Source organism: Aulonocara sp. 'chitande type north' Nkhata Bay, linkage group LG18, assembly GCF_057382095.1.
Source record: "Aulonocara sp. 'chitande type north' Nkhata Bay isolate Kocher_YH1m ecotype deep benthic linkage group LG18, A_spYH_male_GT1.1, whole genome shotgun sequence".
NCBI classification, from domain to species: domain Eukaryota; kingdom Metazoa; phylum Chordata; class Actinopteri; order Cichliformes; family Cichlidae; genus Aulonocara; species Aulonocara sp. 'chitande type north' Nkhata Bay.
Window position 1 is genome coordinate 12,412,769 of NC_141361.1, and position 22,991 is coordinate 12,435,759.

Below are 22,991 nucleotides of genomic sequence, written 5' to 3' on the forward strand. Positions count from 1 at the left end.
AATATTTAATCAGCCAAACACATCGCAGCAACTTGATGCATTTAGGCATGCCGACATGGTCATGACAACCTGCTGAAGTAGAAACTGAGCATCAGATTGAAGAAGAGTAGTATTTAACTGTGGAGTGTTTTAGAAACTGCTGATTCACCAGGATCTTCACACATAACCATCTCTAGTGTTTACAGCATTTCTGGGTGAAAATGCTGTGTTGACTACTTCAATCAAATAGGAAACCAACAGTAACTCAAATAATACATTTTGCAAAACAGCATCTATAATTGCACAATCCATGAAGCAGATGGGTTACAGCAGCAGAAGACCACACTGGGTGCCACTCCTGTCAGCTGAGAACAGGAAACTGAGGCAACAATTTGAGGCTCACCAACATTATAATTGAAGATTGGGAAAATGTTGCCTGATCTGATTGTTCTAATGAATGCTGTGAGATTCAGATGGTAGGGTCAGAACTGGCATAAACAACATCTTTCCTCGTAACATTTCAGATTCCTGGTGGTGATGTAATTGTGTGAGAGATATTTTCTTGACACATGTTGGGCTCCTTATTACTAAATGACCATCAATTAAACACCACAGCCTACCTGAGTATTGTTGCTGACTATGTCACAAAGCTCAAATCATCTCAAACTGTTTTTTTGAACAAGACAGTTGCTTCACTGTACTCAAATGCCATCCGGAGACACGAGAACTTAATCTAGTCGAGCACCTTTGGGATTTAGTTGAACAGCAGATTCACAACATAGATGTGCGGCCAAAAAATCTTCCACAGCTGCATGATGGGGGCTTGAGCCTATACCAGCTACCATAGGGCGAGAGGCAGGGTACACCCTGGACAGGTCATCAGTCTGTCGCAGGGCTAACATAGAGAGACAGACAACCATTCACACTTACATTCACACCTATGGGCAATTTAGAATCACCAATTAACCTAACCCCACTGCAAGACAGACATTTGCATTAAAAATGCTCCTGAAGGGACCCCAAACATGGATGAGTTCAGTGACTTGAATTAACAGGTGATATTTCATAGATGACTACCAGCTACAGCTGCCTGTGTTAGTTTCCACCTGTCAGGTACTGAATAATCCACTCAACCATCTGATTCAGTTCTGTGACTGAGTGGTTTGTGGTTATGTGTGTGCTGTCAGTCAGCAACCTCAAACCTAGTAAAGCAAATTTAAAGTCTTTCTATAACTAGTATTATTTAACCGCCCCCCCCCAGATACATTTAAAAGCACTAGCTAGTTGAATATTATGTCCACCCACATTATGTCCATGTCTACCTAGCATAGATAATTTGTTCCCAGTTAATTACTCCTGATATTTAGAGATTCATATTTATGGCCTCTAACATAAGGTTGGTCAGCACAACCTTGAAAATGTTAAATTTTACTCCTTACTCTACTATGTAGCCACCTGAATCAAACATTTTCTTCTACATGAGCATGTATTGTACTGTATTTCTATTATGCACAGTAACTCTAATCTCTCTCACTGAAGGATACACTGAGGAACCCAACGGTGATGCATTTCATGGACAACAGTCTGGTGGGAACTGAATTTACCACAAAAGACATTCTCAACTTCCTCTATAATGGACCAGAGCGAGAGAGAGAGGCGGGCATGCCAAACTTTGACTGGAGGAACATTTTTAACATCACCGACCAGCTCATACACATGTTCAACCAGTATGGAGAGGTTAGTAACCTGTCTCTATTTCTGTGTCTCCCTACTTTTTTCCTCAATTTTGCACATTCCTATGACAAGGCATTTGGCCTTTTTGGTAGGCTTTGTCTAAATTCTACAGACAAGAGCGTCTGTCTCCCAGGTCTTCTTCCTCGAGACTGTGCCAGGCTTTTTGACACAGGGCACAACCACTTAGCACAGCTCTTCCATACAGCAGCCTGAAAGGTGGCAAGAACATGTTTGCTGTCACCCCCTTCCCTTGTTTCCATTGTACATTCAGTGATAAAGTAGAGAGTAGATGGGAATGAGTCACCCCCCTCAAAACCCAGTGCTTTTTTAGTGTACAGCACTTCATTCAAACAAACTCCTGTGCTTGCTACATAAAAGAGGGCAAATCACTCTATCCATCCTTCACGCCTTCTCTCTCTTCTTGTGTCTGATTAAAAGGGGGTAGGGTTTGGATTTTGGAAAGAGCCCTATCATTGCAGGCACCTCAATCTACCCTTTGTCTCCTAGTTTAGTGCCAAGACCCTTCAGAGCTCCACAAACAATCCAGGGGGATTTAGCAAATTAGATATAGCTGTCAGTAATCACTGGGCCATAGGATAACTGCTGTAGTTAGCATGAGGTCCTCTTACTCTGTCAGGGGTATGTTTCTCACACTGGCATCCTATTGGAACATGTGTATCAGTGAGGCTCCTTCTTCTCAGCCCATCTCTGAGAGAACATCATTGTGTAGTGACTGTGTGTTCACATAAAGATGAATGGGAAGTGATCTCTTGTCTGTCTTTGAGTGCTCTGGGGGTATTGTACAGTAATGTGAATGAGGACATTAGACACGGTCTACATGGGAGTGTGAGAGTGGGGTTAGAGAGCTGTATCTATGGTGTACATAGTGGGAGTTTCACATGGTAATTACACACGTGGTAAATAAATATAGCAAGTGTGTGTGAGAAAATGAGAGTTGCGATTAGTGTGTGTACATTAAATGGATTTTGCTTTCCTGCTTGCATATATGAACATGCCTATGTTTGCCACTGCACCATGAATATATTGGCTCACATTTTCCCATGTGGCCAGATTACTCCACTGAAAAACCCATAAAAACAACAACAATGATTTAGGATTCAGCTCAGAAAATAGATGCTTAGAAAATAAGGAAACACGATTTGCTTCCAGTATTTCATGGTAGTTATAGTGTTCAGCATCTAATCTAATGCATAATCTAATTAGAATCGTACATGCACTTGCATACTGTTACATCGATTTAGATGTTATAGAAGAAAGGGTTATATATTTTTTCTTCTGTCAGCACATTGAACAACACCACTGCTTAAAAGGCATCAGTAACTACACATACATGAAAACATAAATATTTATACTTGCTAAATGCTAAATCATCGCCCTGTTTCACTGCTTCTTATGAACACAAATCCACATCCTCCTCCATGTTTCTCTGTCTGCAGTGCGTTAGTCTGGATAAGTTTGTGGCCTACACAGACGAATCCCAGATGATCCATGAGGCTTTGCACCTGCTGGAGGAGAACAAGTTCTGGGCTGGCGTGGTCTTCATGGACCTGTATCCCTGGACCACAAGTGTTCCGCCGCATGTCAAGTACAAGATCCGCATGGATATTGATGCGGTGGAGCGTACCAACAAGATCAAAGACAGGTCAGTAATGAATGACTACTCAACATTTGTAACCCCCTAAAATAAAGCTAAATGACAGCTTTTGTTGTACCTTAACCACTGCACTCAGAAAGTATCCAAATCCCTGAAGCTTTTCACATTTTTTTATATTGCACTGACAAGCTAAAAGTGTTCAAATTAGATGTTCTTTTGTGATCAATTTGCACTCAGTCCCCCTCCACAATTATGAAAATTCTTTAAACTGATTACAAGGATGGAAGAAAAAGAAACATTCAGTCGACAGACCTTGAAATGTAGCCCAGGCTTTGCTGCATTTAATATTCCCAAGAGCACATTGAGTGACCTCTATAATTCTTAAACTGAAAAGGTTTGGATTCAAGAGGGTGACTATATGATCAAACTAAGCAACTGGGTGAGCAACTCTTACAAAGTGAAAACCTGCGTGTAGTTTACAAAAGTTCTTCTAAAGGACTGTCAGAAAGTAGAAATTAGGTGATTTGGTCTGATTAAACCAAGATTAGACTGTCTGACATCAATTCTAAGCACCGTGTCTGGAGAAAGCACCCCAAACAGTGCACTATGGTGAGCATGATGCAGGGGTGGGATTTTCTTTTTAGAGCCAACACAGGGAGAATGGTTAGGGTTGAGGGAATTGAGCTAATGGAGCAAAGCACAGAGACATCTTCCATCTCTGTGCTTTAAATGAAAACAAACTCCACTGGGCTCAAGACCTCAAGGTGGGTTGAAGGTTCACCTCCAAATAGAATAATTACACTAAAGACACATAAATCCAATACCGGAGTGGTTTGGGGACAGCTCTGTGAATGTCCCTGAGTAGGTTGTTGGAGAGACCTGAAAATGTCCCTCAAAAACTAAGAGGATTTTCAAAGAATGACAGAAAGTCGTGAGCCAAGGAATCACTGTGTCATAGCAAGGAAACCCTGCTTCAAAGCCGAAGGTGCTTTAGCAACAAGCTGAATAAAGTGTCTGAATATTTAGATTTGTGTGACAGTTTTTCCTGCTGTGCAGTAGTTTAAAGAAAATACAGTTTTGAGCATAACATGTGAAAAAGTAAAGCGTCCTTGCAGTCTAACCCATGTTTTTGATGCTTTTGTTTCATTGGAGTAATTATTTATTTTTTCGATGCCAAAAATATCTGAAAAACTTCCTCTTTACTGTTTAAATTAATTTATCTTGGGACCAAACAAAGAGCTCGCAATTATAATAAACATCTTTGGCAAATAACAAAAGCCATTCATGGGCTTTAATTGTACTTAATTAAAAGTAGAAATAAAATTGATTAGATCCATCAATATCATTTTAAAATCAAAACCAATATCATTTAAAGCACTAAATATCCCTGTCAGCTTGGTCCTAGATTTTTTTAAAATCTTGTTACTGCCACTTTAATGAGGCAATTTATATGGATTTGTGACATTCCCCAGAGGAAAAGCTTCTCTCGCTGTCTTCCAAAGGTTTTTGGCTGTTCCATACCTGCCCTTTCATCCAACCATGTGTAGCTCTTACATGCATTTCCCCTTTCTCTTTGATCTCTTTTTCATAAGCAGACAGTATGTCAATATCCCCCGGGGTGAACAAGCAGATTTAGCTGTTTGCAGCACACCAGCAGGCTGTAATGGAAGCAGTGGGACTCCTGCCGCTATACAATTGAATAATCAGATTGTAAAAGAGCTTTGAGTCAGACTTATCCGCTTAAGTAAAATCAGTGTGCACAGTGTTAAAGACTTTGGCTTTAGGATAATTTATGGTGGAAAGAAAATCAGTGGAGATTGTGGCCGGGATTATTTAATACAACTACAACAACTTATATATTATTCTGATGTGATGACAAACACCATAATCGCGTAGATCTGGACATCTTTCATTCTTCTGTGTCCTCTCTCTCAGGTACTGGGATCCTGGTCCTAGAGCAGACCCCATGGAGGACCAGAGATACATCTGGGGAGGTTTTGCTTACCTGCAGGATATGATTGAACACGGCATCATTAAAATTCACACAGGCAACGACTGGCCACTCGGGGTCTACGTCCAGCAGATGCCATATCCATGCTACGTAGATGACCTGTGAGTTTACCAGTCACTGCAGTCCTGCAGCATTTTTCACAATATGTCTTTTCATTAAGAAAGCTTTAAAAAGAAATAGATAAAGCACTTGCTGCACATCAGAAAGTGTAACAGTGCTTTAGAGGGCTGCAAAACCTATTATTAATAGAATAATATACAATTAATTGCAGAATAAAAATGATGCTCCTGCATATACTGTCCATGCAACTGATTCAATTTAACCTAAATTGGTGTATAGTTAAGATGAAGCTTTAATTTATTAATAGATGCGTTGAATAACTGTCCAACTCGGTGATTAACTGCTTAACTTCTTTCTGTGTGGACAGGTTTTGTAACTGAATTTCAGTAGGTTTCAAAGCCCAGTCAAGCCGACTCAGACATACAGTAGAATGAGAATGAAAACTCACATTATGAATTAAACATTTTCAGACTAATCAGCCAACTTGAGTGCTGGTTTGTTGAAAGCTAAGCCAAGGACAGTAAAAAGGTAAATTAAAAAAATCTTGCTTTCATGCCATTCATCTTGGTGGCTCTTGTTTGAACGTAGAGTTGGGTATTGCTGTTTATTGCAGTCTGTATTAGTGCTATTCTAGTTATTATCAATGGAGGAACCAAATGTGTGAAAATTTCTAGTAGGCGTACTACACTACACTGAATTTCCTCTCTAGAATACAGCCTTTTTATGGAAATACGTGCTGCTCTTTTGTCTGACTAAAATTGAGATTAATGCATTCTGTGCTGAGAGATCACAGAATCAGTGTAATCCTAATTCCTTCCTCTCTCCTACTTCCACTCTAGCTTCATGATCACACTGAACCGCTGCTTCCCAATATTCATGGTGCTGGCCTGGATCTACTCTGTGTCCATGACAGTGAAGAGCATCGTGCTGGAAAAGGAGCTCCGTCTTAAAGAGACCCTCAAAGCCATGGGGGTCAGCAATGGAGTCATTTGGTACACGTGGTTCATCGACAGTTTCCTCATGATGACTGCGAGCACAGTACTGCTGACCTCTATTGTCATGGTAAGAAAACACAAAGAGCTGGTGAGAAAAGGTGAAAAAAAGCTGAAAGTAAGACTGAGGGTGTTTTGTCAGCTCTTAAGAGCATGTTTATTCAAACCTGCAGCTTGACCCTTGGGCCTATATGTTATATTTGCTATCAAAGCAGTTTTAATTTGATTCCTCAGCACAAAGTGGCCTGCATGGCACATTACTTTGTTTTGAAGTAAACTTATTTGATAGTAGATTTGTTATTTAGTTCTTGAACTCAGTTAACATGTTATTAATGTAATAAAAATGCAAAAACCAGTTAAATACCAAATCCTCGTATAAACTAATTTATGCTTGAGAGGTTTAATTACTGTGACCTTAATTATAGGGCCCAAAAATACTTTGTGGCTCCACACAGATGGAATAATTGCTAAATATGTCTCTTTTGAATAGTAAAGGTTGCCATACCAAAAGGTTGTTTCGGAGGGTTCATGTTTCACAGGGTTTAATGCTGCCCTCTTGTGGATCATATTAACACACACACACACACACACACACACACACACACACACACACACACACACACACACACACACACACACACACACACACACACACACACACACATATATATTTTATGTGTTTTTCCTCTCTCTACCTTTTTTTAAACCCTAAATGTGCATGTTTAAATGTGAAAGTAAAACTCGCTGCAGAGATAGTCATGCTCTATATATATCTCCTTTTTAATCTCAGGGTGGCAAAGTGTTGCATTACAGCGACCCGATCCTTGTCTTCTTCTTTCTGATGACTTTCACTCTGGCCACCATCATGCAGTGTTTTCTGATGAGCGTGTTCTTCAACAAGGCCAACCTGGCAGCAGCCTGCAGTGGCATCATTTATTTCACCCTCTACCTACCTCACATCCTGTGCTTTGCCTGGCAAGACCGCATCACCAAGAGCATGAAACTGGCTGCAGTATGTTTATTTTTTTGTTTAAAGTACAAAATCAGACCTGAAGTTATGCTTTTCAAGCATAGTAAATATGATTTACAGTGCTTAACACATTCATTAAACTACTAATGTATAGTTTATACTATAGTTCCCCCTGCATATACTGGGTAATCCAACAGTATATGGTGTATTTTTTATAAATATGTCAAATTACTCTTATTTACTTCCATTTCTGAACAGAAAGAATTGTTTTAGCGGTTGAATGCTTGATTAATTTCTATGAATTCAGTCGTTTTGCATCATAAATAACAATAAAATTTTAAGTTTTAAACAAGTTTTTAACAGATTTCAAAAATATTTGTGCTGTCATGTTTTATGACGAGTCTAATAAATTAGTTAAGCGCTGTATTTAAGTAAATCTCATGGTAAACATTAGCAAATTTAACCCAGCTGACTTTCATGCCTACACACAGATATTTAGCAACAAATGAAACGAGTGATCATCCTGTTTTTTTTTACCCCTCATGTTTTTCAGAGCTTGTTGTCACCTGTGGCCTTTGGCTTCGGGACAGAGTACCTGTCACGGTATGAGGAGCAGGGTTTGGGCCTGCAGTGGAACAACATTAAGACCAGCCCCTTGGAGAAAGACACTTACTCCTTTCTCACCTCCATCCTCATGATGATTTTTGATGCTGTCCTCTATGGTATCCTGGCCTGGTATATGGATAATGTTTTCCCAGGTTGGGCTTACTTTATATTCTACAGTATTTTAGCAATTAATTGATAGTATGAGCTTATTACTAATAAAATCAAACTATTTGTGTCTGCCCATTAGGACAGTATGGCATTGGTCGGCCATTCTACTTCCCGTTCCAGCCCTCCTACTGGCAAAGACCTAAACCCTCACACACAGAAACGGCAGACAACGGTTAGTCAACAACAGAGCAGCACTATGACTAAAACAGGAGTCAAAGAAATGAATTTCTACCTTTATTCTTTATGTTTAAAATTGCGGCTAGAAGGGCAAATTATTACCAGAGGAATAGTGTTGTTGTTCCATTGAATGTCAATATAAGGTGAAGTTAAGGCTCATCCAGCCCATCCCATCAGTGTCAGAGCTGGAAGTAAAATCTAAAGCTTAGTAAAAGACAGATAATAGGGTGTCTGCACTTTGAGTAACTGTCCTTATAACCATATGATGGGTCAACAAAGCAGTGTATTATTTGAACAAAGAAAAGATTAGGTGCTTTCTTTCTTCTTTCTTTTTAACTGGAGAGTAAAAATCAATATGTAACTTCAGCGCTTTCATGGTGATGATTTTTAATTATAGGCCTGGTAAAACTTTGATCAAAAAGCATGCTAGTAAGCTGATGTACTGTCTATTCCTTATAGTTCCTGAGAAACCTGAACCAGAAAACCAAGAGAAGGATATCGAGAGCAGACCAGAGACAAACACCTGTAACGGCTCAGCCAGCAGGAAAATCTGCAAACACCAAAGTAAGAGGGAGCAGCGGGAGAGACAGAGGGAACTGCTGAAACAGCAAGAAGAAGCGCCAAACCAGGAGGACGGCCAGGACTCGGGAAATGAAGGTGATGACACAAATACAGAAGAAAAGCTCAGAATGCTGAAACAGTAACTTTGACTACACTTCACAGACTAAACAAGGAGAAGGCATACTAGATAATGACACAGTTGGAGAGAGATGCCACACTGCATGTGAGGAACTCTCTGGGGGCACCTGGTGGAAACATGCAAATCCTGCAGCAGACTGGAAAAACACAGGGGAAAACGGAAAATGACAAATTTGTGCTGATTAGAAGCTGTAATTATATTGTTATTAGGGAAACTGCTGGGACAAGGCCTCAGTCAGGTTAGTGAAAGGAAGGGAAAATAGTATTAGGTAGGTAAAATACTGAGAAATCAGACTAAAAACTCTCTTTCCTCTAAGTGCTCTCAGAAACTTTCTTTCAGAAAGAATTCCATCAAATTAAAATAAACGTTGAGAGATACTGTGTTATTTCTGTCATGTTTTGATAATATTTTCAATCTCTTTTTGCATGCAGACCAGTCGTTCTTTGAGCCTGACCCAGTAGGCCTTGTCATGGGGGTGCAAATTCAGGATCTGGTGAAAGTCTTTGATGGATGCTCTCGTCCAGCTGTCAACTGCCTCAACATTAATTTCTATGATGGGCAGATCACATCCTTCCTGGGGCACAATGGGGCTGGAAAAACCACGACAATGTAAACTGAAATGTTGTTGTATGAGTGTTTCTTATAGAAAGTACACTGATTTTTAAAAAAACACACACTGAAAAGATGTAAAGGGAATTCATGTAGTGTGTCTGAGCGGCAATGATTCAGCAACATTTCAGATTTGAATGGCTTTCACAGAAGCCTCTATGCATTTTGGAAGCTCCCTGCAAGGGTATTTCATTAAAACTTGACAATCGTCTTTAAAAAGTCTTTAAAAATGATCTACGCAGAACTTTCTGTTTGGTTTAGATTCAAACTGAATTTTGATAGCTACTTAAAGGTTGGTAACACCTGTTTATGATGCTCTGTTTCTGGTTTTTGCAGGTCCATCCTGACCGGGCTCTATCCTCCCACATCTGGCACAGCCTATATTAACGGGAGAGACATTAGAACTGACATAGACATTATACGCACGTCAATGGGGATGTGTCCTCAACACAACATCCTCTTTAACCAGTAAGTTCTATTTTAGGTAATTTAATCAACTAAACAACCAACAACAATATTAATAACTTTTACGTTATTCAATCATTCACAATCAGCCTTCTTACAGAAACGTCTCACTTACTACTGCTGTGTTTTGTACCAGTCTTACAGTAGAAGAGCACATCTTGTTCTATTCACTGCTGAAAGGTCGGACCCAGGCGGAGGCAGAAAGGGAGGTCGAGGACATGCTTGTGGACCTTGGGCTGCCTCACAAGAGAGATGATGAGGCTCAGAACCTCTCAGGTCATTGCTTGTTTCTCTTTGTGTGTGAGAGAAAGCAGGAGAAAAAAATCTCTTTTAAACATCTGTTCTATTCACATTAAAGGCGGCATGCAGAGGAAATTGTCGGTGGCTATGGCGTTTGTCGGAGGGTCAAAGGTCGTCATCTTAGACGAGCCCACCTCAGGAGTGGACCCCTACTCCAGACGATCCATTTGGGACCTCTTACTGAAATACAGAACTGGTAAAAGCTGTCTGTAAAGTCACATTTAATGGTCTGGTCCACACTTTAACTCTCTCAGTAACTTCATTTTGTAACTCTTAAAAGGTGTTTTTTATCCTCAAGTTGACTTTTCACTGTTCCAGAATTTACTGAAGAATGAAAGAAAGTCTTTTGAAGCTGTACAGCTCCCCTGAGGCACTTGGATTTTGTAGAGAACTGATCAAAAGGGGAAAATTCAACTGAGTGGCTACAACAAAAGACAGAATTTTAGTCATAAAACCAATAAATTCTGCATCCGCTGTAAAAGCACTGAAAAGCTTTGGTATCACACACTACTTTGTTCATGTACAACAAGCCAAGATTTTGATAAAAGCTCGCTCCTTGTGCAGGCCGCACTGTGATCCTGTCCACTCATCACATGGATGAGGCCGACCTGTTGAGCGACCGCATCGCCATCATCTCCAAAGGGCAGCTGCACTGCTGCGGGTCCCCCCTATTCCTCAAAAACTGTTTTGGAGTTGGTTTCTATTTGACGCTTGTACGGAGGATAAAGGACCTCAGGAAGAAGGAGGTGAGGATGAACTTTTGTGCTTAATCAACCATCTGTAATGCTTCTCATCTCAGCAGGTTTCTGCACAGAAAACAAATCTGTTTCTACCACAGACATATGCAAGAGAATACGTGATTTTTGTCTGCTCACTTTTTAGTCAGAAAATCCTCTTTTTCTTCTTTTGCATTGTTCAAGGTGTTATTTTCTATTTTTGTCAGAATAACTGCGACTGTGCCTCAGACTGTTCGTGTTCCTGTTCCATCTGCACCAGATATAAAGATGAGTCTCAGAATCAGTTTCAGCACCTAGACAGAGTTTTGGATGGTAAGTGGATATCGTATATCCCTTTAATCTTCCTCCTCATGAGCAATGCCTCAGGAGTTGGTTTGTTTTTGCGTCTGTCTATGTTCTCTTGTTTTTCTGTTCCACTGAAGACAAAGTTTACACAAAATGTAGATTTTGGAAGACAGTTTTGGAAAACGAAAGGATTTTGGCTCGCTCTTTCTTCTTCAAGGTGTGTTTTGGAAAGTAGAACTCGGTTTTCAAGTTCAAGTTAAGTTTTGTTTTAGGGTAAGGACGAGGATAAGGGTGCGGCTACCACACTGGATATCAGAGAAGTCACTGTAACAATACTATTGGCTAAGAGCAACATTAGAGGTAGCACATTTTAAAATTGGTGCATTGGGCTTAAAGCAAAGCCCCAGTTTCTCAAGACTCTCAGGACTCTGCTTGGTTCAGCTATGGTTTTACCCTCTTTTACCCACTTGGCCCATTTAACACTAGAATATATGCGACTCTTTTACACTTTTCATCTATCATGCTAGCTCTGACTTATGTTATCATTAGCAGCAACTGGGCAACTGGTAAATAGAGTTTAAAGGCAATCAGCTAAACTGATAAAGACCAGATCCACACGGTCCAACTATCAACACAATGTTGAACTGTTAGCCATAAAGTAACTGGTGCTGATATTATCATATGTGTGTTATTAACTCAATATCTGTATCTATGAGTGGAGTCATATAAGTGATGCTTAATGAATGTGGACAAGGGTATTATTACTATTACTATCAAAAAAAAAAAGCCCAAAATACTGCCTTCAAAAATGTAATTATATGTAAATTTCCATATATTTTGTTACATGAGAACAATGTCAAATGTTAGAGTTAATAGAATCTGGTAAAATGAAGTTTACTTGATTGGTATGCATTAATTATTTGAATAAACCAGCCTTTATGTATGTCAGAGGTATTTTATTCAAAATTATTGCTTTATGTTTACTGAGAGAATGAAGAATAATTTTTTGACTCTAGGCTTGTGGTGTTGTTATATATAAGAAACAAAGCCAAAGGCAATTGAGATAATAAATGTTTGAACTGTCTGTGATTATAATTATAATCCTGGCAGCGATGGAGTCATCAGTATTCAGATGACTTACATACACTCACTCACTTTATTAGGCATACCTGGCTAGTACTGGGATGGACTGGGTTGGTCCATATTGAGGTAATAGCACCACACAGTTGCAGTAGATTTACTGGTTGCACATCTATAATGTGAATGTCTCATTCCACCAAATCCCAAAGGTGCTCTACTGGTTTGAGCTCTGATGGCTGCGGCGGTCATGTGAGTGCAGTTGGAGATGATCTGAGCTTTGTGACACGGTCAGCAACAATGCTCGAGTAGGCTGTGGTGCCACAATAATTTTTAGTTGCACAAGTTTGTGCGCACAGACAAGGAATTTTACTTTGCTCTCTTCATGATATGGTTAAATAGGCAGTAACTAATTATGTAACTTAGTACTAAAAGGGTTCCGAAGTGTGTCAAGAAAATATCTTCTGTAGCTGTAGCTCAGCAGGTTCAAGCTGTTCTGCATCCTGCAGAGATTGTCTTCTACCTTGGTTGTAACAAGTGTTTATTTGATTGACTGTTGTCTTCCTTCAGCTTAAAGCAGTCTGACCATTTCCCGGCTGATGTCTGAAAACAAAAAAGGCATTTTCACACAGAGAACTGTTGTTCACTGGATATTTTCTCTTTTTCTGATCATCCTCTGCAAATCCTAGAGATGGTTGTGCGGGAAAATCCCAGTAGAGCAGCTGTGTCTAAGATTCTGTCTCAGAGCAGCTTGTCTAGCACCAACAATGATGCCACAATCAAAGTCAATTAAATCACATTTCTTCCCCCTTTTGATGCTTGGTTTGCATTCTAGAAGGTCGTCTCAACCATGCCTGTATGCTAATTATATATGCTTAAATGCACTACTGGCATTTCTGTTAATAAGCAGTTGAATAGGTGTAAATAATAAATGTATCGTACAGTGAAACTCCTGGTGCATAGCATCAGCCTTTTACAATAGAGCCCTGCCTAATAAAAATGTAGTAGTAATGATAATAATGATAACAATAATAACGATAATAATAATAATATAATGTCATAATAATAATACGTTTTTTCTTTTGTAAGTGAGCGCCCTCACAAGTGTAGCAGAGGAGCACGTGTGTGTGCAACCTGCTGAGTTGTTTATACGTTTCAGTATGGACTTGTTGAAATTTGCATCACTGGCCCACTTATCAAAGTTGTAAAACAGAACATAAACAGACAATTTTTTTTCACATTCCCAATTTAATGGTCATATTGACCCATGAGCTTGCTATTACTGTTCTGCCTGAGGACACGTACTTAAGATGCAACCCCGTGAAGCTGGTGAAGTGTAAATTTGCTTATGCGTTTATGTGCTTGAATAAAATTTTTTGTTTTTTGTTTTTTTGTTTTTTTTGCATCTCAAGCAGTTTTTGTTCCTTTGTCCTTGTGTTGGTTTCTGCTATTTTGGGAACACTTTGCTCCTAAGTAGCTCATTTATATGTGAATTTCTGTCCTCTTTCCAGGGGATATAGACAGCATCACAAGTCTTATCCACCACCATGTCCCCGAGGCCAGGCTGATTGAGATGATTGGACAGGAATTGACCTATTTGCTCCCCAGTAAAGGGTTTAAACATCGGGCCTATGCTAGCCTGTTTAGGGAGCTGGAGGAGACACTTGCTGATATGGGTCTAAGCAGCTTTGGCATCTCTGATACATCACTAGAGGAGGTACGGATGTCTGTTGTTTGTTGATACTGTGGATAGCTTAAGAGTCTTCAGAATATGTATTTATATTAAATTTTGGAAAGTTTGAATTTTGATAAACCCCGTTTGAAAATTCTGATAAATGAAATAAAGAGCCAGACATTGTAAGAGAAGTTTGTTTTTTGCCCTTATTAGTACTTTTAAAAGCTCTGAAAAGGTCAACATTTGTTTTCATTGGATGGATTAGAAAAATTGTGTACTTTTAAACATGACATGCCTCTGCAGCATTTTAACTATATTAATACATCTGTAAAGTTTTTTTTTAAAGACCAAGTGCTATAAGATTTCAGCTAATGTCTTTATTAGACTTGGATCCTGCATCTTTTCTTCTTTTCTCTTTTCTGCTGTTGCTTTCTACCTGCACACAGTTCTAGGGATTTGTCAGTTAAAAATTAAAAAAGAAAAAAGGGTACAATATATTCAGAACATAAAGGATGAACTTATACTACATGAATGAAAAGTTTTGAAAGTTAAGGAAGTTCTTTTTCTCTCTCTGCAGATATTCATAAAGGTCACTGCAGACGGAGAAGCTGCGAATAATGCCACCACTCCTGGTAAATACCACCACTGATATTCTCCATGGCCTTTTGCTGGAATTGAATTTCTGACCCTTTGCCCAGTCTCACACCTGTTAGTGTTGCGTATCCTCGAAGTAGATTATACAACTGTGACTATAAAAGCAGCCAAAGTACTTGTTTAGATTTCAAGTGTGGTGTGGTGCTTCATTTGTCTTTTTTTAACCCTCTAGTTTGTGTGCATATGTGTGTGTTTTTTGTTTCACTTATGTGTCCTACTTCTAGAACAGTGGATGTTACAAGGGAGAAAAAATGGCTGCAATGTTGGCATAGAGGGAGATGAAGGTCAGAGCGTTAAGAGCCATTAGACTGAACTCTGGCAATATAAATGCTGTTTTTTGTCACTGAACCTGGGCCAATCAGATCTTTTTTTTCTTTCATCGATTAAATATTTTATTCCTAACTTTTTATGTGGGACTTTTCACATAAGGACAGTTATTTATAACACTCTGAAAGGCATTTATCCCAACCAGGGAAGCAAGTACCCCAGAGAGTACCTTTCCAGTAGCTAGGGGTACTATAACCATTAATTAAAGAAGTGACCTTAAAAAGTCAGGTAATGGGTAAGCAGTAAAAATAACAGCCAAAGGGAATGCATACACGATTAAAATGTAAAAGTGACTGGGTACTTTAGTCAACACTGAAAATTTCATACATATTATCTATGAATTGAATTCATAGACCCAGAAAGATTTCAGTTTATGATATTTTCATGAGAACAGCAGTTTTTCTTTTTTCCAAGTGCACATATATGTTGGAGTAGAAGTCTAACTAATTACATGACCTCTTTGACAGGTGTAGAAAAATTGTAAAGTGTAGAAATAAATTCTACATGGGTTAGATGAGGTTTTCAGAGATAATTATATACCCACTTCCATTTATATTTGATATTTACATGTTTACATATTTGATTCTTTATGTATGCACTTTCAAAGCAATAATATTTATGTGTTGAATTTACCTGAGGATAGGAATTCCTGGCTTCTGATTGGTTAGTGAAGTCACAGGGGGTCCGAACAAGGAAGTTGTGCGACGAGTGAACATGCTGCTAATTTAGCTTACATCCATCTCCATCTTACTGTTTATAATAGCTCAGAGAGATTTAGAACCACATAGCGATCCCTTCGGTTTCAAAAGTATGGCTAACTAAACTATTAATAAATAGTATGGCTAATTCATAGACTGCGGCTTAACAACTACAAGTCTTAGTTGAGGAAGAGATGAAACATGCTAAAATTACTAATGAAAGTATGGCTAACAGTTTTTTTTAAACAACAATATTTGGACATGGAAAGATAAAAGCTTGTACAAAAGTTGGAATTGTTTCCTGAGAGTACAGAATAATCTGTTAGTTATTGATTTACAAGAAAATTAGTCTAAAACAGCGAAATAGTAGACAGAATGTTGAACTAGTATCCTAGTTGCTATGGACGGGGGATACAAGTAACTGATTATAATGAGAAACATAATAAATTCAAAGCAGATTAGAAACATTATGAGATGAATTCACCTGAATATGAAATGAAAAATGTTGATGATAAAGGGTTTTAGTCCACCTGACATGATAACCCTGAGGTAAATCAAATTAGAAAATGATGACAACTGTTATACACTGCTGTGAATTTTTTTTGTCCTGCGTTCTGATTTCTTATTTTACTGCATATTTGTCACAGTTAAATATTTCAGACCACCGAACAATTTTTAATATAAAGACAACCCAATTAAATATGAAATGCAGTTTTTAAATGATGATTTTATGTATTAAGGGATATAAACTATACAAACCTACCTAGCCCTATGTGAAAAAATAATTGCCCCCTGACCTAATAACCATTTGTGTCACCCCTGCATTCAAGTGTTTGCAATAACTGGCAATGAGTCTTTCACATCACTTTGGAGGCATTTTGGCCTGGACGTTGTTGCAGAACTGTTTGAATTCATCTCATTGGGATGGTTTTGAGCATCAACTTTAAGATTATGCAAAGAATCTCAATCAAATTTACATAGAATACCTTTATTTTTATTACCTGAACCATTCAATGATGGATTTGCTGGTGCTCTTTTGGATCGTTGTCCTGCTGCACAACTAACATGTGCTTCAACCTCAGGGGACAAACTGATGGCCATACAGTCTACTTGAACATTTTCTTGTAGAGAGCATAATTCGTGGTTTCATCAATTATGTCAGGTCATCCAGGTCCTGAAGTAGCAAAGCCGCCATGAAAACCCTCAAAAAAGTTCAGCTTTTGTCTGGTGTGTCCACAGACAAAACGCTTGGAGACCATCAAGATATTTTTTGGTATTAGATCAGCCTTTTTGTTCTTTTTTGGTCAGCAGCGGTTTTCACGCTGCAGCTTTTCAGTAGATGCCATTTTTGCCCAGTCTCGTTCTTATTGTTAAATCATGAACTCTGAAACAAGTGAGGCCCGAAGTTCTTGCAATTTCTTTGGTAGGCTGGCCACTCCTGGGAAAGTGCACCACAGTTCACTCAATTTGCACATAATGGTGCTCACTGTGGTTCACTGGAGTCCCAGTTGTGTTGTTTTTTAAAATCTTTCAACCAACTTCACTTTGTCAAGTGTATTCTTGATTCAACAAGAAATTAATAATTGATCATTTATTATTTATTCTTCGTCTGATATTAAAATTAGTTTCATGATTTGAAACATCTAAGTGTGACAAGTATGCAAAAAAGTACTATTCGAGCACAGAACATGTTTTCTGTGACCATTTAAATCCTTTTGTGTTAAGCCTCACTCAGCTTGAATGGCCCAGGTACAGGCTGCCTTAGTTAGAATTTAGTGTCTGTTTTTGCTGCTTATATGCTCTTTTCTATTTATAGTGCTGCATCAGATTCATATATTTACTCGCATTCATGCATTTGTGGTATTCAGAAAATATATTCATAATCCTCAGAATACTTTAGATGCCTTGCTCAGTGGATTTTAGTAGTAACACTCATTCACAGCCTGTTCCCACATGCAGATTATGCAGTTCATCTAAAATGCTTTGTTTTCTGTAGATATGGTTTTAGTGCTGCTTACTGTTTTCTTGTTGAACACAGAACATAATGGAGTGAACCCCACCAACCAGTCATCGGACAGCAGTGCAGGAAAGGGCTCCAGGCAGGTGAAAGGTGGATTTCTGATCCTGAAACAGTTCCATGCTCTGCTGGTAAAGAGGTTCCACCATGCCACACGAAGCCAGAAAGACTTTTTGGCACAGGTACAGGATCTCATAAACATGGGAATGACGTGATGAGTGAAATGGCTTTGTGGTTGCATTGTGTGGAGCATATAAACTAAATAGACTGGTGTGAGTTTCTTGAGAGACCTATTTGAATGAATTTGACGGTTTTAACAGATACAATGTGTTTACTGAGAACATTTTTTGAGCCAAATTTGTTTGGATGTATCTGCAAAAGTGTCCGCTTATTTTGCAAAACATTTTCTAAACTGTTGTTATTATGCTTGTGACTGTCTGATTCCAGATCGTCCTTCCTGCCAGTTTTGTCTTGATAGCACTGATCTTCACCATGATTGTCCCTCCTTTTGGAGAATATCCCAGTCTCACTCTGAGCCCCTGGATGTACGGACAGCAGTTCACCTTCTTCAGGTGTGAAGGCTTTAGATAAATCTTTCAGTAACATGTTGGATGATAGATATTTGCTTTTTTCTCCAATTTAATTTTCTTCTTTGTATTTTTTCATCACTGTATTAGCAATGAGAGGCCATATGACCCCAAAATGAAACACTTTATAGAGCGCTTGCTAAAGCCACCAGGCCTGGGCACGCGATGCATGGAAGGAGAACCCCTAGGGTGAGCATTATGACTAGAGATAACAACACTCCTTCTGCTACATCTTAGAGCACTGATGTCTATTTTCTTAGGGCTCATACAATGCCAGGAAACGGTATAGTCAAACAAACACATCTTTAAACTGTATCCATATGTATTTTTTTTAATAGAAGCAAATCTGCAGAATCTGGATCTGGAATAACATTAAACTCATTTAAAAAAAATAATATTCTAATTTGTTGTCAAATACTTTAATTTTAAGCTTCATACTTCCGTTTTGAGTTATTAATCCAAAAGACTAAAAGTCATAACAGTCAGCTCCAAGAAGTTTGGAAGGAAAAAAAAAAGCAAAAGCAGTGAGAACAGAACTTTTTTTTTCAGTACAATAACAAGTAGCATTATACAGGGGAGTCCCGAATAAAGGTGGGAGGTAGTGACTAGACCACTCAATCTCTAGATGCTGCTGGCGTTGAAATAGAGTGAGCAGATGGCTGATGGAGACTTCGGATGAGACTCCAAGGACAGTCCGAATGAGCTGGGTGTAGGGAGGAGGAGGGATGAAAGGCACAGTGAGATATTACAATGAATTCAAAAAGCAGGAAAGTTTTGGAGAGCATAAGTAAAGTGGACAAGAGCTGCAAAATTAAAATTTAGACTTTTGACAAAAATGAAATAATGAAGAATTTAGGGCAGCAAAAAAACCTTATTGAACTCTTGCTTTAACTTCATTTAAATTATTTATTGGAGAACTGCAAAAAAGCAAAAAAAGCTTCATTAAAAAAGAATAATCCAGTGGCTGAATTATATACAGTGGATGGTTAAAACTACAACTAAGTATATACAGTGCATAGATAGTAGCTTTACCGCATGAGTGATTTTACCTTTGCAGTTTAATTTCTTCACTCCTCTCCCTCCAGAGTTCCCTGCAGTAACAGGACCCCAGAGTGGGAGTATCCTGATGTCTCCCCAGCGGTTAGCAACATCTTACAAAGTCCTGCATGGAACCAGAGAAACCCATCACCTTCCTGCCAGTGCAGCACAAGTAACAAACTGACCATGATGCCCATCTGTCCAGATGGTGCAGGAGGTCTGCCCCCTCGCCAGCGACTGGAGCCAACGGAAGACACAATGCTGGATCTGACTGACAGGAACATCTCTGACTACTTGGTCAAAACCTACCCCAGTCTTATTAGAACTAGGTGAGTTTGAATGTAGTTGTAAACTGTACTCAAAAGGTAAAACCAGGTGGATTTAAAGAAGAAATACAAGTGTGTTAAAAACCCTCACAGAGCTGGAAAATATGTCCTAAAGGAAATTAAAAGGAGAAAAGGTCTAAGGCAAAAGAAAAACAAAGAGCTAAAAAAAAAGAAAGGCAAATAGCAAATATTAATGATCATTCTCCTTAATGAAAACTACATTTCTTTTCACAGTTTGAAGAGCAAGTACTGGGTGAATGAACAAAGGTAACAATTTTATTTCTTTATTTAATATTTTCTTTCCCCATTTTTGTTTTGTCGTTTGTTACAACGACACAGCAATGTGTTAAAGACATGCTGATGTTAGGAACTGTGATGTGAGTGGATATCTTCTGTCCTCAGATATGGAGGTTTGTCAGTTGGAGGGCAACTCCCCATCCTGGATGTGGACCCTAAAGACATCCGGAACGTTTTTCATCAGCTGGGATGGATGCTCAACATCACTGGGGTGATTATTCTTGTGTTATGATTTACAGATCGAGTGTGCAAGTTTGAAATAAGTCAATAAAAATTAATAATAATGAACTGCTGTCTGCAGGGTTACTATAGCAGACTTGCCCTGAGGGACATTGGCACTTTCTTACGATATATGGAAAGTGAATTCAATATAAAGGTAGGTGTGCAGCTCGATAGAAGAGTGGGTTTTTCCACAAATAGCAAAGTGGCACAAATGACTGTAAACGCAAGCAGTTTGACAGTCTAATACTTTGCTTGTGTTTTACAAACCTTTCACTTTCTGATTGTCTGTCATGTCATTGATTGATTCCTGTAAGTTAGCTTAAATGTTTTCCACTTGTAAATTTATTCTGAAGACTACATTTGGAGATCCTCTATGTTGTGTAACAGGCTGATCACACAGTTGCGAGATGTGCTCAATTAGTTCTGTTCTTCTCTGCCAGGTGTGGTATAATAACAAAGGCTGGCATGCCATGGTGGCCTTCATCAATGTGGCTAATAATGCTATTCTGCGAGCCTTCCTACCCAGAAATGCCAACCCTGTAGAGTTCGGGATCACTGCCATCAACCACCCACTAAACCTCACTAAAGAGCAGCTTTCTGAAGTCACTGTGTGAGTAATAACTGTAGTTTTTTCTTTTTTAGCTGTGTTTAAATGTATGTGTTTGTGTAGTCTGTAAATCAACCATAGAGGGTATAAAAGATGGACATAGGTAGAAATCTGTGGGGAAGTGCCTTAAACCTATAATCTTTTCCAATGATCCACAAAGTGAAATGCAAAAAGAAGACTGATTGCCTATATATGACTAGCACATACAGCATATTATTATACATACCATATTTAATGACCCCGCTTTTCACTTGATTTACTACTTCCTAGTGACTATAAACATTTTCCTGGTGGCTTTAATGTCTCAGTTTCTTATTTATCAAATTTCATTTTCATTTTATAAATTATGATGCCATTTAATTTAGTCACATTAGTTTAAATTGGACGTTAAATCAGGATATGATTAGGGGCAGGCTCCGTCAAATTCACTTCTTACTCATCACGTCTTGTTTCAGCATGGTGAAAGCCAACATGCTCAAGTCCATATTTTCAGAATAGGACTTCAAAAATCATTTTGAATCCACCTTTTTCCGTATAGTCTTTGAAGTCCAGCGTTCAGGTGTTGTGATGGACACTGCAAAAATGCATATGTACAGACCAGAATTTTATTTTGTTCTATCATTTTTCTCTTATTATGAAAAGAAACTGAACAATCAGAAGCTAAAGGCGCAAGTTACTATGTGTGTTTCTAATGTTAAGCTGTGAATTATCACATTATTTGGATTTAGCTTAATATACATGGGTTGTCTTTTCTGTAGGCTTAACATATCTAATAAGTTCAAGTACTGGTGAAAGGTTTCAAGCCACCTTTCATTTCTTTATTTTTTGTTTCCAATGAGCCAGAAGTTCTTTTAAAAGTGATCTTGAGCAATGCGTTCTGAAGCTTTCTGACGGCCTTTGAAAGATTTTCGTTTTCAGTCATTTTCAGTTCAGACTTAGTAACTGACTATTTTCAGAGGAATATATTTTTTAACCACTTAACACTGACTTATGAAACATTCGATCATAAAAAATGCACCTTATTCAAGGGATGAAAGAATATTGTTGTGTTTACACATAACAGACAAACTGGCAAAGAACCAATTTTAAGTTGTATCTTTTAGCACTTTGTTACCAGCAGCCTGTCACAAAAACACATCATTTGTTCCCATTTCTTTAGTTCAATCTGTAAAAATGCCAAAGAAAACAGAGTTTGACAGACATGAAAACATATTGTTGCACCAATAAGTTGAATCCCAAAGATTCAAAAATCATCCTCCACTTCTCCAGAAAAAAGGAGAAATGTGGTGTGGCTCAAGACTTTGGCACAGTACTATAGAGATATATTTATGGCCAAAAAATGCTTTTATTTTTAATTATCTCATTAATAATTGAGAAAACCTAAAGCCTCAAACCATTTGTGACTTAGCATGGATTCAGCATTGTTTTTAGTCTCTTAATAACTAACCCCAGAATATATAGAACTGACTTCATCTGCTTCCTCCATCAGGCTGACCACTTCAGTCGACGCCGTGGTGGCAATCTGTGTTATTTTCGCCATGTCCTTCATCCCTGCTAGCTTCGTCCTCTACCTCATACAGGAGCGCGTGACCAAAGCCAAGCACCTGCAGTTCGTCAGTGGGGTCAGCCCTGTAGTTTACTGGGTGTCCAACTTCTTTTGGGACATGGTAAGTGAAGCTAGACTGGCTTAAGTGAAATGTAATAACTGTATGTTAATATATCCTATATCAGAGCTATTTTTCATAATATTGGATTTCTGTCTTCTTAATCACTCTTCATGTTTATCTAGATGAACTACACTCTCAGCTCTGCAATGGTAGTTGGCATTTTCATGGCTTTTGACAAAAAGTGTTACACATCACCATCCAACCTGCCAGCACTAATAGCACTCCTTTTGCTCTATGGGTAAGCTGTTGTTTACTTTAATTTGGTTCGGTTTTGTTGTTCTGTTGCTATGGTATAACAAGACAATAACCGAATAACTAAATAATTGACAAAAAGTTAATAGAAAAGTTAAAATTAAAAGTACAAACAAAGAAAAAAATATTTTAAATTGAG

At 38.5% G+C, this 22,991-nt stretch overlaps 1 protein-coding gene across 1 annotated transcript in view; it reads left to right on the forward strand.

Annotated features, from left to right (window-relative positions):
- Window positions 1-22,991, forward strand: part of LOC147308110 (retinal-specific phospholipid-transporting ATPase ABCA4-like) — a 44,469-nt gene that overhangs the window by 12,687 nt on the left and 8,791 nt on the right. The window contains exons 12-38 of the mRNA XM_086272182.1: window positions 1,519-1,716; window positions 3,171-3,376; window positions 5,264-5,440; window positions 6,239-6,461; window positions 7,182-7,403; window positions 7,915-8,119; window positions 8,215-8,307; window positions 8,772-8,969; window positions 9,444-9,621; window positions 9,958-10,089; window positions 10,223-10,362; window positions 10,445-10,582; window positions 10,951-11,132; window positions 11,330-11,435; window positions 13,997-14,202; window positions 14,738-14,792; window positions 15,039-15,098; window positions 17,878-18,038; window positions 18,304-18,428; window positions 18,534-18,632; window positions 19,529-19,810; window positions 20,042-20,074; window positions 20,210-20,315; window positions 20,406-20,480; window positions 20,767-20,936; window positions 22,423-22,600; window positions 22,723-22,838. Coding sequence (XP_086128308.1) covers window positions 1,519-1,716; window positions 3,171-3,376; window positions 5,264-5,440; window positions 6,239-6,461; window positions 7,182-7,403; window positions 7,915-8,119; window positions 8,215-8,307; window positions 8,772-8,969; window positions 9,444-9,621; window positions 9,958-10,089; window positions 10,223-10,362; window positions 10,445-10,582; window positions 10,951-11,132; window positions 11,330-11,435; window positions 13,997-14,202; window positions 14,738-14,792; window positions 15,039-15,098; window positions 17,878-18,038; window positions 18,304-18,428; window positions 18,534-18,632; window positions 19,529-19,810; window positions 20,042-20,074; window positions 20,210-20,315; window positions 20,406-20,480; window positions 20,767-20,936; window positions 22,423-22,600; window positions 22,723-22,838 — 4,064 coding nt within the window. The remainder of the gene's footprint in view (window positions 1-1,518; window positions 1,717-3,170; window positions 3,377-5,263; window positions 5,441-6,238; window positions 6,462-7,181; window positions 7,404-7,914; window positions 8,120-8,214; window positions 8,308-8,771; window positions 8,970-9,443; window positions 9,622-9,957; window positions 10,090-10,222; window positions 10,363-10,444; window positions 10,583-10,950; window positions 11,133-11,329; window positions 11,436-13,996; window positions 14,203-14,737; window positions 14,793-15,038; window positions 15,099-17,877; window positions 18,039-18,303; window positions 18,429-18,533; window positions 18,633-19,528; window positions 19,811-20,041; window positions 20,075-20,209; window positions 20,316-20,405; window positions 20,481-20,766; window positions 20,937-22,422; window positions 22,601-22,722; window positions 22,839-22,991) is intronic.